At 43.4% G+C, this 16,343-nt stretch overlaps 1 protein-coding gene across 1 annotated transcript in view; it reads right to left on the bottom strand.

Annotated features, from left to right (window-relative positions):
- The window catches only part of mrpl23 (mitochondrial ribosomal protein L23), a 34,322-nt gene extending 19,346 nt beyond the window's left edge, over positions 1 to 14,976 (bottom strand). The window contains exons 1-4 of the mRNA XM_068723616.1: positions 14,867 to 14,976; positions 13,998 to 14,120; positions 4,678 to 4,760; positions 658 to 731 (exon numbers count right to left, since the gene is read on the bottom strand). Coding sequence (XP_068579717.1) covers positions 658 to 731; positions 4,678 to 4,760; positions 13,998 to 14,120; positions 14,867 to 14,886 — 300 coding nt within the window. The 5' untranslated portion in view covers positions 14,887 to 14,976. The remainder of the gene's footprint in view (positions 1 to 657; positions 732 to 4,677; positions 4,761 to 13,997; positions 14,121 to 14,866) is intronic.
- Between the last annotated feature and the right edge of the window lie 1,367 nt (positions 14,977 to 16,343).

The following is a 16,343-nucleotide window of genomic DNA, read 5'->3' as shown; positions in this document are numbered from 1 at the left end:
CCTTTCACCCTCGAGCCCTGCAAGAACCCAGACTGATGCTTTCTCAAGGGGGCCAGCTAGAGTGTGTGAACCACACAGGAGAGAGACGCAAGGTAGGGTGATTTGTGTGCATCTACGTATGTGCGTGCATGAGAGGATTCCCTCATGAGAACATTTGAAATGGAAGGCGAAAGAACAGTGCTTGTTAAAACATTTGTGGAACATGTGTGCACACGTGTTCACTTGTATTGTTCGTCTGTTCGTACCTGCATTTGTCCGAGAGTGAGTTTGAGGGCTCGCCTTCAAAAGGCTGCCGGCCCCTCAGGGCTCCGTGGGAGAACATCAACTAACCCGTCTCCCTAGTCCCCCTTTCAAAAATAGCTCATGACACAAAAGCTCAAGGCTCAAGGCCCCTAAAATGCCCTTTCCTCCTGGGTGTTGTGTTTAATAATGCCGCCCCTACAATGTTGGAGAGAGAAAGTGATTGTGGAAGGGGGTCTCCACCTCCCACTGTGTACAGAACAGGAGTCAGTGAGCTGACGCTAGTCAAACAACACACCCAACACATGAGGATGAGTGTGTGTGTGTGTGTGTGTGTGTGTGTGTGTGTGTGTGTGTGTGTGTGTGTGTGTGTGTGTGTGTGTGTGTGTGTGTGTGTGTGTGTGTGTGTCTTCTCACCAGCTGAACGTAGGCTACTTTATAGTCAGGCTGCTTCACCTTCTGGTTGAGATGATTCCTCTTCTTGTTGGAGCCTGAGAAACACAGAACAGCAGGTATTGCATTTGTTGGTAAACAGGAGTGACTAAATTCTGGTCGTGTGACAGCAGACAGTGGGACAAAGTGACGATGGTGACATTTATGAATATGGTGAGAGTTGGGTATGACAATATACTGTGAAGACGATGGAAATTTGTCAACTGGAGCTTTACTGCTATACTGCTTCTACACTGAGGTAGCTTCTCTAGTTGTTTGGGGTCTTGGTGGATGATGTTGCAAATGAGTGTTTTTTTTTTTTTTTCTATGAACATTTTTCATGATTATCACTATCGGAGTTGCAATCAGTCAAGTTCAAGCAAAAATGCACATTTGATCGTTCCAGCATTTGTCCCATCATTAACACTAACGGAATATTTTGGGTAGTAGAGTTTTGAACTTTTGGTTTAATAAAACAAGACATTTGATAATGTCATCTAGGTAATAGTGATGTGTCATTGTTTTCTGATGCTATTAAGCCCAAATCAATAATCAATTAAAAAGAAAATAATTCAAGTCCACCACTAGAAAAAATGACTAAAGCACTATCCTGACATCTATTTATCTGTGCAATAATCACATTATGTTTAATTCCTATTTAATTGTAGTTAATTTCCCTGTAGAGCAGAGAATACTGTGTGTGTATGTGTGGTAAAGCAGAGCTTGATCTTGTTGACTGCAGGTTAACCTCTTCCCCAGCTGGAGATGATGATGACATCATCCTCTCTCCTGTCAGACCTCTGCAAGACAGGGGACTCTGGGAGCTGCTGTGTGTGTGTGTGTGTGTGTGTGTGTGTGTGTGTGTGTGTGTGTGTGTGTGTGTGTGTGTGTGTGTGTGTGTGTATGTATATATATAGACAGGCTAGGAGTCATAAATCAAAAGGTAATTTTACAAAACTTAAAAGCACTTTACACAGGTGCCTCAATCTTTACGTTATGCTACTATCCACGATGGCTACTGACCACAGCATCAAACGTTTCATCGCTGCCTCAAAACTCTGATCTCAATGAGACGCTGGTGGTCAAGTCAACTCTCTGTGTGACTGCATAGCCATGGGAACAGTTTATGGCATGAAAAACAAGGGAACCATACCGCTGTAATGAGTCATTTCTGTGTGTCGTATATGTAGCTAGTAATCACTAGCCAGGCAGCCCAAAGCTCAGGGAAAGCCCCCCCCCCCCCCCCCCCCCCCCCCGGCTAACAGGAGGCTCATGTGTGGGTGGGAGACAACGGTAACGAAGAGTGTGTGTGTGTGTGTTCCTGATTTCTGAGGAAATCCACAGGGAACTGCTACAACCTTTGAACGAGCAAGGTAAGACACTGACCTGTCCCTCCACACACACACACACACACACACACACACACACACACACACACACACACACACACACACACACACACACACACACACACAGAGAGAGAGAGAGAGAGAGAGAGAGAGAGAGAGAGAGAGAGAGAGAGAGAGAGAGAGAGAGAGAGAGAGAGAGAGAGAGAGAGAGAGAGAGAGAGAGAAGTAGAAGTGTTTCTCTTCATTCACATGATGGGCCTTTCCTAACGCATACAGACACACAGACAGAGCTTTCATGCAACACTCGCAAACGCAAGCACAATTTCTCCCACTTTGAGATTGCGGTTTGGCAGCCAGCTATCACATTACAAATCCCAGGCCGGAGGGGTAACCATGGCAACTCCTTCCAAAATACCCCTGCCGCCCATGGAGGGAAGAAAGGGTCGTTTGCGTTCCTCCGCTCTCCTCCGCCCGCTGCCGCCTTTGTGCTGCCAGTGGAGTGGAACTCCTGACGCAGACAGGGATACCTTCTCTGACGCACCTCTGGAACACCGGGGGCCCCCGAGCCGCCCTTTCTTCTCCGTCCCCCCACAGTTCACTGCTTTCCTTCCACCCACCCACCCGAGGGGGCTTTCCTTTTCCCCTCGCTTTTAATGACACAACTGTAATAAACAGCGTTAATGGGTCCTCCAAACTGTAGGCTACGCCAAGCTAGGTGCCTCTCTCCTCCTCCCTCCTCCAGAGGTAGAGGGGGCTCCTCGTGGCCCTTCAGGCGCAGCACAGAAGGACGTGGTGCCTACTCTTCTCAGCATGTCCGTCAACGCCTCTCCAACTTCAAGCCACCTATATGTCCTCTACTTCTGTTCTTCCATGAACTTGCCAAATCTTATGACTAGAAGGGACCCCAAAATCAGTCCAAGCAAACTTAAGCAGTTTCCTCCCCCAATAAAAAGTAGAGAGGAATATTAACTCAATGATATAACACTGTTGGCTCTATGATCATCCTTGACAAGGGGGCAGGAGGGGGGGGGGGGGGCGCACTTGGAGCCCTGAAGCTGCAAGTTTGTAAGTGAATAGTACGTGTTTGTGTGGAGGGAGCGTGGAGTGTCCTGGGACAGCTGGAGGCTGGAATGCTGCTGCAGCAGATTGTCAGATAAGCAGCTGTGTGTGTTCGGGGGAAAGGAGAGTCAGGCACGCTAACAACTACCACAGCTAGCCGCTGGAAAACACTCCCGCTGCTGCACGTCAATGGGAAGACTGAGGCATTTACAATTGTATTGAGCAATACTTTTGGGAGATAATAAGTGTCACTGAGCATTCAGATGGATAGTGATAGGGGGATTATGCTGCTGGAGTAGTTTGAGATGTTTGACTTGATGCTTTTCTTTTCTACTGTGAAACGTTTTCATTGCTGGAGTCCGCTGTAAAATGAAGTAAAGTTGACCACAGCTACTTACGTTCATGGCTACAAATAGTGAATGTTTGATACTTCAAAGACACATTTTAAATAAAGACGGGGCTGTACGGATTGACAAAACACTTATTTAACAGTATATTTTCAATACTGGGCTGTGGTGAGTAGTCTAGTATAACTCTGTATAAAATAGTTTTATATCAAATTCCAACAGAATATATATATATATAGATATATTGGATAGTAATTCTTTATTGCAGGAAATTGTTTTAATGTTACATTTTATTCATTCAATTATCAAATCAACTATCAACTATTCATATACATCAGTGTTTGCGGAAGCAGAGTTTAATACATGGTGGAAGTTAAGAGCTCAGCTGTGTGTGTATGTGTGTGTGTGTGTGTGTGTGTGTGTGTGTGTGTGTGTGTGTGTGTGTGTGTGTGTGTGTGTGTGTTTGTGCGTGTGCAGACACCACTTGCTCGATTTACTCACAACAGCTGCAGTACAACTTTAGGATTTTAATTTGGATGAAATATTTGCGGCTTGGTATTGCATACCATGAATCAAGTGTTTTCACCACCGCCTTAACACCCTCTCTCGCTCCAGTTTGGACGGGCTCCATGTCTCTACATAGATGTACAGTTATGATGTGTGTAATGTTCTTCCACCCCTAGCTTTCCTAGTCATGAGGTCAGTGACTCATGCAATAATGCCTGTGTGTATTGTTTTTGTTATTCTCCAGTCGCCTTAACGTGATGCAACAAATAAAATACATTCAATACCGGAAAACAAAGAAAGCCAAACCCATGTGATGACACAGACCTCTCCAGTTAATTCACCCACGGGGTGGAGTTACCACTTCAGGCCTGAAGAACCACAACAATTGCTGCATACAATTGGCCTTACAGGGATACGTACCAGATAAATAAAAGAACTGTCCACAAATCGTATCCATCAAAACTGTTACGTGAGCTAGAAGTTATGGACTTAATTTGAAATTGACCCACGAACAATCAGTGGAAAGGAAGTCTGAGTCTGGATATTCGCCGGCTACTCCAGAACCCCAGTTAATACAGCACCTTGCCCCCAGAGGCTTAGCCTTCGTCGGACCCATAGCCGATGGGGCAGCATCATACTCCAACAACTAACTCACTCAAAAAAAAGTAGCAATATGTAATTATTCCAGCACTTCACTTCATAATCTCAATTTCATGTCAAAGAATAATTGTGAAGACACTCACCAAACTGTATCCTGGTGCGGACTGCTCCTACAGGGACGTTATAGATATTCTCCAGGTAGTTCTTTACGTCACACTTGGTCATTCTGTCCAGACATGTATAGAGCGCACAGAGAAGAGAAAGAACACACAAATAAGGGGAGAAAAAGGAGAACAGGAGTTAAAAAAGGCATCCAGCATCAGTGTTTGTATGCGGACTGATTTGAGTGAGTGTAAGGTTACAATGCTGGATCACTGTCCAGCAAATAACACCACATTCACTTAGTTGACACCTACATATGAATGATACAGCCTATTTCCACACACTGCATTCCCATAAGCTCTGTCATTATATTACCTACTGTAACTGACAGGACGCTCCCCTACGGTATAAACCCATATTCAGCTTTTATTCTCTGGACCATAAAGTGGAGAGAAGAGAAATGTGAGTGTCAGTGTTCATCCAATTAGCCGTCTGCATGTATTGATCGCGCCCGGTGAAACCCTACACGGGAAGTGGACCTGGCACCAACTGATCCGGTGGGCCAGCCCAGCTAGAGCTCGCCCACTGGGCAGCATTTGGAATGGATTGCTCTGAACAGAGGAAGAAAGGCTTTTAACTGCTAATCAATCGAGCCAATTGGATTAGGCTGGTGGAGAGCACTTCCCAAATGCGTCTGACAAAGTGCTTAATAGCGACGCTGTGGTCTGACATGAGTGCCTCGGATATGGCGTCTTCTATCACCTCATTCGTTTCTTTGATAGAACAGAATAATGTAATATTTCTGTTCTGAGGAAATAGCACAATACCTTGGGCTGCTGTAACAATATTAGGTGAAGCAAACATTTGCGTGAGAAAATCCCATCTGTGAACACAAAGACTCTTTGTACCTGAGAATGATGTAATATATGTTTCCATGCCGTACAAACAACTTCCTTGTGCTCTATAATACGATAAATGTTGGCAAAGCTTCCACTGATGTAGACCTAGAACACTTCCATTCGACCTGCTGCGTTGTGTTGATCAAGCAAGCTCAGCATACATTTACCATACTTGATTAACTATTTCCACATTTGATTTCACCATTACAGAAGCAGGGTGGTTTGATGCGATGACTCTGGACTATGATCTGTTTTTTTCTACCAAACACCACCTTCAGAGAGAACTAAGCTCTGCCTCCCAGACCCAGTTCTGGTCTAGGACTACTGGCGGTGTTAGGGTGAGGGAGTTTCTGCATCACTGTGAGAAGAAAGCTGTAAACGAACTTGTTACCGTCCCGTTAGAAACATTTTTCTCCCTTTACCCAGTCGAGGAGAGAGAAATGTGTTTCTGATGCGGCATGTAGATATGCCTTTCTGCTCCATTTGCACCCGCCTCCCCCCATACCCCCCCCCCCCCCCATCTAACAGTGTGTGTGTGTGTGTGTGTGTGTGTGTGTGTGTGTGTGTGTGTGTGTGTGTGTGTGTGCGTGTGCGTGTGCGTGTGTGCGTGCACTGGAGGGCAGTGAAGCAGAGCAGCCAGACCGGGGGTACTTGAGATCAAGGGAGAAAGAAAGAGAGAGAGAGAGAAAGAGAGAGAGAGCGATAGCGCTGAGAGACAGGTTTTCCTAGAAAGCAGGGGCGAGGAACTGGAGGAGAGGAAAGTGGCTCGGGGACTACGAAGTCTCGTCTGGATCATTAGCAGAGGCAACACTGATCCTGATTAATGGGGAGAATCTAAATCCTGCTGCTTTCAACGCTCAAATGATCCAGTCACCACAAACGCAGAGGTATATGAAATATGCACAAGATGCCTGTGCATGTACATATGTGCTTAATGAACTGGCGTTAGCTGCAAATACACGACTCAAAGATAAAGGAAACAGAGACAGAAGTAAGTAAGTAAAATGTAAAATGCAACAAACATACATATATACCAGCTACTAATTTATATTGAACACTATATTTAGAGATTAACTATGAATACATCCACACACACACACACACACACACACACACACACACACACACACACACAGACAGACAGACAGACAGACAGACAGACACACACACAGAGAGAACACTAGATTGAGAGGGGTTACATCAGATTTTTTTCTGACCCGAGTCAATACATGACTCCCATTTCAGCTGAAACTGTAATCCAGTCCCAGACAAAGCCTTGGGGTGAAAGTTGAGGAGAAAATGTCAAGTTAAGAGGGTTCATAAACAAGGCTAAACTTAGACAAAGGGCGTGGTGTCTCCAGCAGTGATGCAGGCAGCATCTGACCATCACCCCTGTATAAACACCCATCTTTCTCCACAAGCTAACCTTTCACACCTCTGCCTTACAGGAAGTATGAAAACCTGCCCCGAGCAACTGCCAGGGCTAAAAAGGCATCGTTCCTCAGCAACTGGTGTGTATATTTATACGCAAACGCACGCGCTACAAAGATTCCTTGCCCCAAGATGATGAAAGAACTCCAAAAGCAAAACCTAGAAGGGCATCCGACGATGGGCAGACGACGGATTAGGTTAAGTTATGGTACGTTGTTGCCGAGCAGGTCTAAAACAAGAACACTGGCATCATTGTTAGGAAACAATTCAAAAAGTTATATTGTTCTGCATTGTTCAGGGAGAGGTGTCAAGGAGAGATGTAAGACCTAAATCTGATATCAAGTAGTGCTCAAAGCAATAGGTCTCTGAAGGGATGCAGGCACAGAGGAAACCACTATGGCACAGCGGGCCTTTGTTTAAGCCCCGCTGTGACAGAGAAGGTTTGTGTGTGACAATATAGCAGATTTGTGAATCTGCAGATTAAGCCGCACACCTCGATCAGCTGCTCTCAAATGTGATCCTTCCTCTGCAGTGACTCTACATGCTCCTGAATATTTCCCCATTCTCAAATGTGGGCTAACTCTCACTGGGCCAAGGAGATTGTGAGTATCAGTTCCAGTAGTTCAAAGTCCATTTACACCTGTGCATGTGAGAGAAGTAGGTGAAAGGGCACCGTATAAAACATGCGAGACAGGACAGAGGCGGCTTTGACAGTGTTTGACAATAAGGATAGTGAATGTATTCTGAGAGCTCAGAGACTACTGCATGCCACTTGTCTTTTAACGCGCTGGTGCTAAAAGAACATCTGCCGAGTGAATGGGATTTGAGTTTAGAAGAGACTCAACACTGTAGTTCATCAATGTTACTACTCACAAGTTCATGAGACTAAACTCTAAAAAGGTACAAAACTGGAAAGTAAATGATTATGACCTAAACAGGTTGATAAAATCCACAAAAAAAGGAGAACAAGTCAGTCAATTGGGACATTTTTGTATTTGCAAAATACTCAACTATGGCGATTTTTCACATTATCCACAAAAATATGAACGAAAAGGTTCAATGTCTTATATTTGGTAACGTTATCAAATGTGTATGTATGGTACAAACATGTTAGCGCTGTAGCTGTACTCATTACATTACATTACGGTCATTTAGCAGATGCTTTCATCCAAAGCGACTTACAATTTTTTTTAGGATCTATCTACACACTGTAGACGCAGCTACGGGAGCAATTTTTAGGGTTAAGTGTCTTGCTCAAGGACACATTGACATGAGACTAGCGGAGCAGGAGCTGGGGATCGAACCGCTGACCCTCTGATTGAAAGGCGGCCCTGCTCTCCACTCAGCCACGGTCACCCTCAATACTATACTCAATATAGGACCCATAATAACATAAAATGTAGGATGGGAAAACATACCGATGTCGACTCTGTTCTCAGGTTAACAACAAACAGTTGGTTTAGCGGTGAAAAGTGGGTAACTGAAAAAAATGTGATGTGAAAAACGTTGGTAATCTGGTAGTTTCATCTCGGTCATCGTGGTGAGTCACGCTTCAAAAATGGTGTGTGTACTCTGCTGTGTAAACTGAATGCCGTGCCACAGTCCTTGTAAATTAGCAAACACTATAACAACATTTGATCCAAAGAATGCTGTTGACATGTCCTTCTTGTTTTAAGTTGAACGTTACTTTGTATAGGGATGATTCAGTGACCATGGTGCTTCTTGTGGCTACCATGAATCCTCCTTGGAAAGGTTGCTTGTTTTTGCAACTTGACTTGGCAAACCACTGAGAAGCTTTTAATGTGGTTCCTTGTTTGATAGAAACTGGGCTGCATCTACATTTGGGCTTTTTATGGGGCCTTTTTTCGGTCGGCAGATCAACTTGAAGTACTGCGAGGGAATGGAAAAGAAGAGGATGCAGCCACACAGAGGTGATGCAGAGCTGCAGGCTACAGGCGCTTACTGCAGTTTAAAGGAGCCTCAACCCTTCAACACATCATCAACTATGTGGCCTCTTTTTTCTCTATGTAATTTGCCTCACGTTACCCCGAAAAATCTATTTTTTATAAAATGGTGACAGCCAAAGCGCCAACAAGCTTGACATAGATGTTGTTTTTATAATTTGCTGGCAGACTTTTCAGTTTGAATTGCCATTGTATAAACTAATACAGCAGAATGATGTAATGGTTTAAGAGAAAAATATGATGACATACACGGCAACTGCATCAGCAAATAGGAACAGCGAACAATGGTAACGACTTTAAAAGAGCGGGAGCATTCCTCAGTAACAAACAGATGAATTGTCCCTCTGATATGTTAACGCTGTGTGTTCTAATAAGCCTCTTAGACTTCATTTAATGTGGACCCTTTATTAACACACCATACAACAAACATCTAAAGGTACACCAACCAGTCCCCACACACACACACACACACACACACACACACACACACACACACACACACACACACACACACACACACACACACACACACACACACACACACACACAACATCAAAGTACATTGTGTCAGAGCGGCTTAGTGGTGAGAATGAAACAGGAGAGTTGTTTTCTGCGCAGATGAAAGGCAAAAGAAAGCCGCTCCTTATTGTCAGCCTGCCCCATTGTCGGGTTTGGGTCGAGATACGCACACTCACTACTTTAACCCTCCCATCTGCAGAGACAATGCATGCACAGAAGTTGCTCAACACTAAGTATCAAGATCATAATAGCATACTTTGTTTAGAGGGAAAGCCATTAAGGAACCTGAGACTTAGGGAGAGAGGAGACAGTTGAGAAGTTGAGAGTATGAGAGCAGCGTGTGAAGGATTAGATTTATTGTTCGGGTTTTGGTCCTACAATGGAAAAGAAATAGATCAAAAGAACGGGTCACCAGACATCACTTCACTACTTACAGAGAGACAGGTCATTAAAGCGTCGACAGTTAGTTACACTCCTCTACTGGCTCGCTGAATGACTTCCTATGACATAAATCAAGTTTAATTTGCGTGAAAAATAACCCAGTTTCCAACTTGAGCCCTGTGTTAACGAATTGGACCGGGGCGAGCAGTAACATAGTGATTGCCGTGGAGATCACAACACTGTTGGATCCAACAGGTTCTCAACACTTGTCGGAGCGGAGAGACGACGTGACACTGTTGTGTAGCGGGGTCATTTCGTTCACGTCTGATCACGGTGAGAAACCGCAGCACGGTCTGGTTTCATAGTTATTAGACAGCATAGCAGCATGAAATGTGACTGAGCAGTCGGCCGAACACAACGTTCAGCGTGTTCTTTTCTTGTGTGTGTGTGTGTGTGTGTGTGTGTGTGTGTGTGTGTGTGTGTGTGTGTGTGTGTGTGTGTGTGTGTGCGCGTGCGCGTGCGCGTGCGCGTGCGCGTGCGTGCGTGCGTGGGTGTAAACCCAGAAACTTGATGATGTTCCTTCAAGAGCGGAGAGGAAATACTAACATAGCACAAAAGGGTTGAGAACAATCAAAAAGACAAAAAAGTATGTCCCTCCAGCAGGTAGAGAGAGAAGTATGGAGGGAACACAGTCCAGGTGTCTCAAAAGGTGTGCCAAAGAGGGATTGGTTTTGGATGCGTTGCAAAGTGTTTAAGAAAAAGCACAATAAACAGCAGAGCCCCGGGTGGGACAGAGAAAGACATGCACAGATGATAGCAAGTGATACTGCAAACAAGCATGGAAACTACAGCGAGAGAGAGAGAGACACCATTTATATCTAGCTCCCAGGTGTCAATGAGATAAAGGCCACTACGTGTAATTGTCTCGAGAACGCCGACATCATTAACAGCTGCTCGGCAATACAACTTTTCCGCGCCAACGCCGCCTACCCTCAAGAGTCATAACTATAACAGCTTTCACTGCCATAAAGGCTCAGAGTCATCAATACGCCGGGAGTGGGAGTGATATTTGGTTTGTGTCACTGTCTCTCCATCGGTGTCCATTTACTTCATTGTGTGTACGAAAAAGCAAAAAAAAAATTAAAAAAATAACAGTGTTTCAAGTCCACACCGAGGCCCCAGCAGCATATCAATCAGCCATGCACCTCTCCCAGGCATCAAAGACTGTGAGGAAAAAAACCCTTACACACCCTTATAAACACACACGCACCCTGCACTTACCCCACTTTTGTGCATACAGTATATACACACACGCAGAGAGACACACACACCATTTTCACAAACTGACTAACCCACACTGACAAGCGCGTGCGCACACACACTCACACAATTACATAAGCACCCTAGGAGTTTGGCAGAGAAGAGGCAAGAATCAGAGTGGGAGGCCAGGCACCTGGATGAACAGATTATGGTCTAAACCCCACCAGAGACACACAGATGATCTGCCTCAAACTTCAATTTTTCCTCCCAGTGTGGGCTCTGGCGTTCTCATCACCTGAGGAGCAGTGCTAACCTCAGTGACCCCCCCCCCCATACTAAGGTGAGACGGTGACCAGGCTGCACAGTCTCCATAACACACTTACTGCGTGCATATTGTATGTTGATATAGTCAACGAAAAGAGACAAGACTAAAATGTATTCTAAAAAAATACAAACTTTTTTTTCTTTTTTTTTTGGAATGCAGCGGTGCAGTTTCCTGTGCTGCACATGCAATATTAAGGCTACACAAGTAGCAAACAATGAGCAGTCATGAGGACTCAGAGTTACTTAAGTTAAAGTTAACTATGAAAAACAACAGGGAGAAAGACATGGTGACTTTTTTGGTCTGGACTAGATTGACTGAAAAGTTCAATATAATCTGATGACTAGAAAAAAGCAATGTCAACAGTTTTCATTAACTAAAACTATACCTCAATAGTTCCGGTTTTGTATGTTTTGTCATAATGCGTCATCCTGCTGGAAGTAGCCAAAGATGTATAAGCTTTGGTGATAAAAGGGGACGGGCTTGAATACTCAGGCCAGCTATGGTGTTTAAATGATGCTCAATCGGTAGTAAGGGGCCCAAGAAAATATCCCCCACACCATGACACCACCAGCAGCCTGAACCGTTGTTACAATGCAGGATGGATCCATGCTTCTTATGTTGTTTACGCCGTATTCTGACCCTAGCATCTGAATATCACAGCAGAAATCAAGACTCGTCAGACCAGGCAACGTTTTTCCAATCTTCTATTGCCCAATTTTGGAAAGCCAGTGCCAATTGTAGCCTCATTTTCCTGATGTTAACGAGTGGTTATTTGAGTTACTTGCCTTTCTATCTGCTCCAACCAGTCTGGCTATTCTCCTCTGACATTTGCCATAAACAAGGCGTTTTTTCCCAGACAACTACCGTTTACTGCATGTTTTCTTTTTTTCTCACTATTCTTTGTAAACCTTCGAGACGGTTGTGCGTGAAGATCCCAGTTGATCGGCAGCTATTTGAATAGTCAAACCAGCAAGGCTGGCACCAACAAACCAAGTTCAAAGTCACTTAAAACGTCTTTCTTCCCCATTCTGATGCTTGGCTTGAATTCCAGCAGATCATCTCGACCATGTCTACACGCCTAAATGCATTGAGTTATTGCCACCTGATTAGCTGATTAAATATTTGCAGTAACAAGTGGTTGAACAGGTGTACCTAATAAAGTGGGCATATACACACACACACACACAGATAGTATATGTATAGCAAAGGAGCATTTATGCGCAAAATGAGGAGGCAGTAAAGTGGTATTGTAAACTCTATTTGACACAAGTTTTGGAAAACGATCAAGAACATTTTGCTTTCATCTTCTGTGTCGATATTAATATTGGCTCCTCTAGATGACGAATGTTTTACGTCTTTCTGTTTACAACATGGCTCAAACCTCAACTGCAGCACCAAATAAAAGCTCTTTTGACCTCACCTCACCATTGCAACTGAGCTCATTGAAGACATAAGGCGGTAAGAGCTGACTTTACTGTTGAGGACTGAGCCACTGGTTCATGTTCCTGAGGCGGTCACGCCACCTGGTGGCCATAATGCCAAAATCCAGCTAAACAGTACTGGTCCAGCTGCTACAGTGCCATTAAAAACAAATCAATGCAGCCTAAAACATGAACCATATGTTCACAATACTCAAACAAAAGTAATAGCCTGAAATGACTTTAATGCCAACTGATTTTGCAGTCTCGTAATATTAATAATTAATATGTACAGCCCACACAGGGCTATATGTATATATATATATATATATATATATATATATATATATACATATACATTTGTATATATATATACATGTATATATATACATATATATACATATATATATATATATATATATTGTATGGCTCAATGGAGAAAGATACCATAAATTAACTCATTCAATAAAGTAGGATTAGGCAATAACAGGACAACCAAATGATGTGATTATTTAACGTTTCTTCTGCACATGTACATCAACACATACACCTTTACTTATCTCCATTTCATCACAGAAGTAATGTAGTATTATTATATAACAAACAAGCAATACACTGATTGTGCATCTTCTCGAGGGCCATATAGAGTGGCATCAGAATACCAAAATGCAAGTTGAAGCAAACTATTTTAAGTCACAGTAAACTTACAAAAGCATATAATCATTTTACCTCACTTGTGTCACAAACATGTTGATAGTAGGAAGCACTAGGGAAATCATGTTTTTCATTTGTGTTTTGTAAACATCTATTCACCTTTGTGTAAGAAGTTTGATACCGCACAGACACACATGTATGATGGACAATCACGGCTTTTCTGTGGCATATGTACAGTAGTACAATCCACGCTCCTGATGAAGGTGTAGCATACATACAGCTTACAACACATACAGTTTGACTTCCTCAAGAGTTTATACCAAATAGATGACTCAAACGTAATATAATTCAACCATAGCCATACAATCAACAGAATATTAAATTGGCAATCATTTATTGTTAATTAATCATTTTAGTCATGGGGAAATGTGTTGTTATTAAACAGAATCATTGTATTTCTCCAATGCATCTCTGCCTGATGACAGGGAGGAGCTGTAACTAAAGACTTACTCCATTGGGATGCGAAACTGGACGGTGTCAGGAGGCTGCTCTTTCCCGGGCCTCACCAGGGTCAGGAACCAGCTGGGTCTGAAGATCCTCAGCTGAGGGTTTCCCAACTGGTAGAGAGGGTATCTGAGGAGAGGCACACAACTTGCATCATCTCCAGTATCATTCCCAGACATCCTGTATCTGATGCAATCCCATTAACAACTGGGAGGATATTAGAGAGCAACTAATCATCTAGATGTGTGTGGCAACATGTATCTGTAGCCTTTTGTTGTCAAAAATGGATAAAAGCAGAAATAAAATTAAAAAAAGATCCGTTTCAAAAGAGAGCTCTGTAATGAAAGCCCACAGGATGTGATCACTGTTTGTGGTTTGCCATCCAAAGCACACAAACCACACGCTGCGCCTTGATGTGATGTATGGAATGACGTATGGAAACACGTGACTGATAAACGCTCCACTATGTTCAGCAGCTGGTCGAAAACTTTTTATTTTATTTTTGAAAAGATCATAAAGCGAACTGGAGGTCGTGGTCACGTGTTTACGGTAGTATGTTTTTAGCATAGCTGGCTAATGCTGGAGACGTGCTTGTTGCGTAACGTCATTTTAATAGAGACAGTGAACACATGGGTAACTGATTCAAGCACTCCACCGTGGTGTACAACAAATGGAAAAAAACGTGTGCAAAAAGCTGCTTTCAGACATACGGGGGTGGGGGGGGGCAGCTGGAAGCTCAAGACATGCTAAGGTTAGCTGGGTTTGCTAGTTTACCAATCTGACAGAGAAGCGGACTAGCAAAGATGTAATCTCTATCTGGGGCGTCCGTCTGCGTATTCACGCCTAGAAATTAGGAGAAACAACTGCACACTTACAGTAGTCTTGTTACTGGCATTACTGAAGAGGTTTGTTCCGACACAGCTGCCAGGTAGTTGTTTTGTAGTCTTTTTAAGGTTGTCAAAATCTACGCGTGCATAGAAGTACTTCCGGGGGTACTCGTACAGCGCAGGCGCAGTGGATGTGCACCATGCCCTTGAAGTAAACTTCACAAGTCTGCAGCATGGATGTATTAATGACCTGCAGCTTTGGAATAGGAATTCAAACTACACTGTGGGTATTTATAGCACGAACAATAAACAGTTACAATAATGATAACCCAGTGAGAAGATGTTTTGTTATTAAAGACTAACCTGTTGAGTTAATCTAATACCAAATCTATTAATTCCTCCACATTTTCTCACACTTTAAATATTAATTCTGCAGTTTCAATATATATATAAAAAAATCATACATGCACATGTCCTGTGTACAGCTTGATAGGAGAGGTATCCATAAATGGTCATTTAGATAGTGGTAATGAAACTAAATTAGTGCCTTAGTATGCAAAATATTTAAAGAAATCTGCTATAATTGTCCTGTAAATACATGTTTCCCATTTGGACTAACTCCTTTCATCTCCTCCTTGGATAACAGCAGAGTTTATACTATTTTTAAGAATGGGTTTCCATTTTGGGAATGTCACTGCTGTGTGCACTTTCTCAGGGCACATATGATGAGACAGCAGCAGAGGGAGACCTCGTCCCATCTCTCGTTTCAGTCCCTTTGCCCCGTCGTCTGACCTCACAGCCACTACGGCGTGCCTGCAGCGGGGCCGGGGGTAAGAGTGATTGAAGGCCCCCTGAGTGGAACATGAGTCCCTGGCTCAGCCGGTTCAGACCTGGCAGGAAATGGACCACACTGACGGCCCACACTATGCCAGGAAGGGAAGTTTCCATCAGTTAAGATGCCATTGAGTGTGTGTGTATGTGTGCGTGGACGGTGTTGGAGGGCAGTCATTTGATCATTATGCAGTTGTTGTAATGTTTACCAGTTGGAACAGGTATTTATCACACCGTATCAGAGTGTCATGTCATCCCTACGGTTATCCAGTTTAGGGTTTTTTAGTTTTTTGCCTCAAGAAAAAGAAATGTTCACTGACATCAGTTCCTTGATTGTTTACTTGTTTGTTGCTGTGGAACTGGTTGATCTGACAGCTGATATGAGAGCATACGGTACTGGAGATTCATAAAGGTGGTGAGGTGTAGGTGGGGAGGTTTCTTTCAAAACTAATGTAATGTGTACTGGCCACTGCATATTATGCATTAAAACATTAGATTGTTCAATAAAAGAAATTATTAAGTTATATTGAATTCGATTAACTCTGAAATCGATGACTCGATATACATATAGAGTGTTTGTTAGAGTGCCACCCGTAATGGTCAAGCTGTTCCAGTAACATATCATTTATGCATGACATTCGAGTTGTCATTTATGACTTGTTGTTTGCAGGATCAGCCAGAAATATTGTTTCCC

Source organism: Cebidichthys violaceus, unplaced genomic scaffold (assembly GCF_023349555.1).
Source record: "Cebidichthys violaceus isolate CVI_PGR_0920_01 unplaced genomic scaffold, fCebVio1.0.p SCAF_3, whole genome shotgun sequence".
Lineage (NCBI taxonomy): Eukaryota > Metazoa > Chordata > Actinopteri > Perciformes > Stichaeidae > Cebidichthys > Cebidichthys violaceus.
The sequence above is the reverse complement of the archived record's forward strand: the minus strand, read 5'-3'. Positions and strand labels throughout refer to the sequence as shown.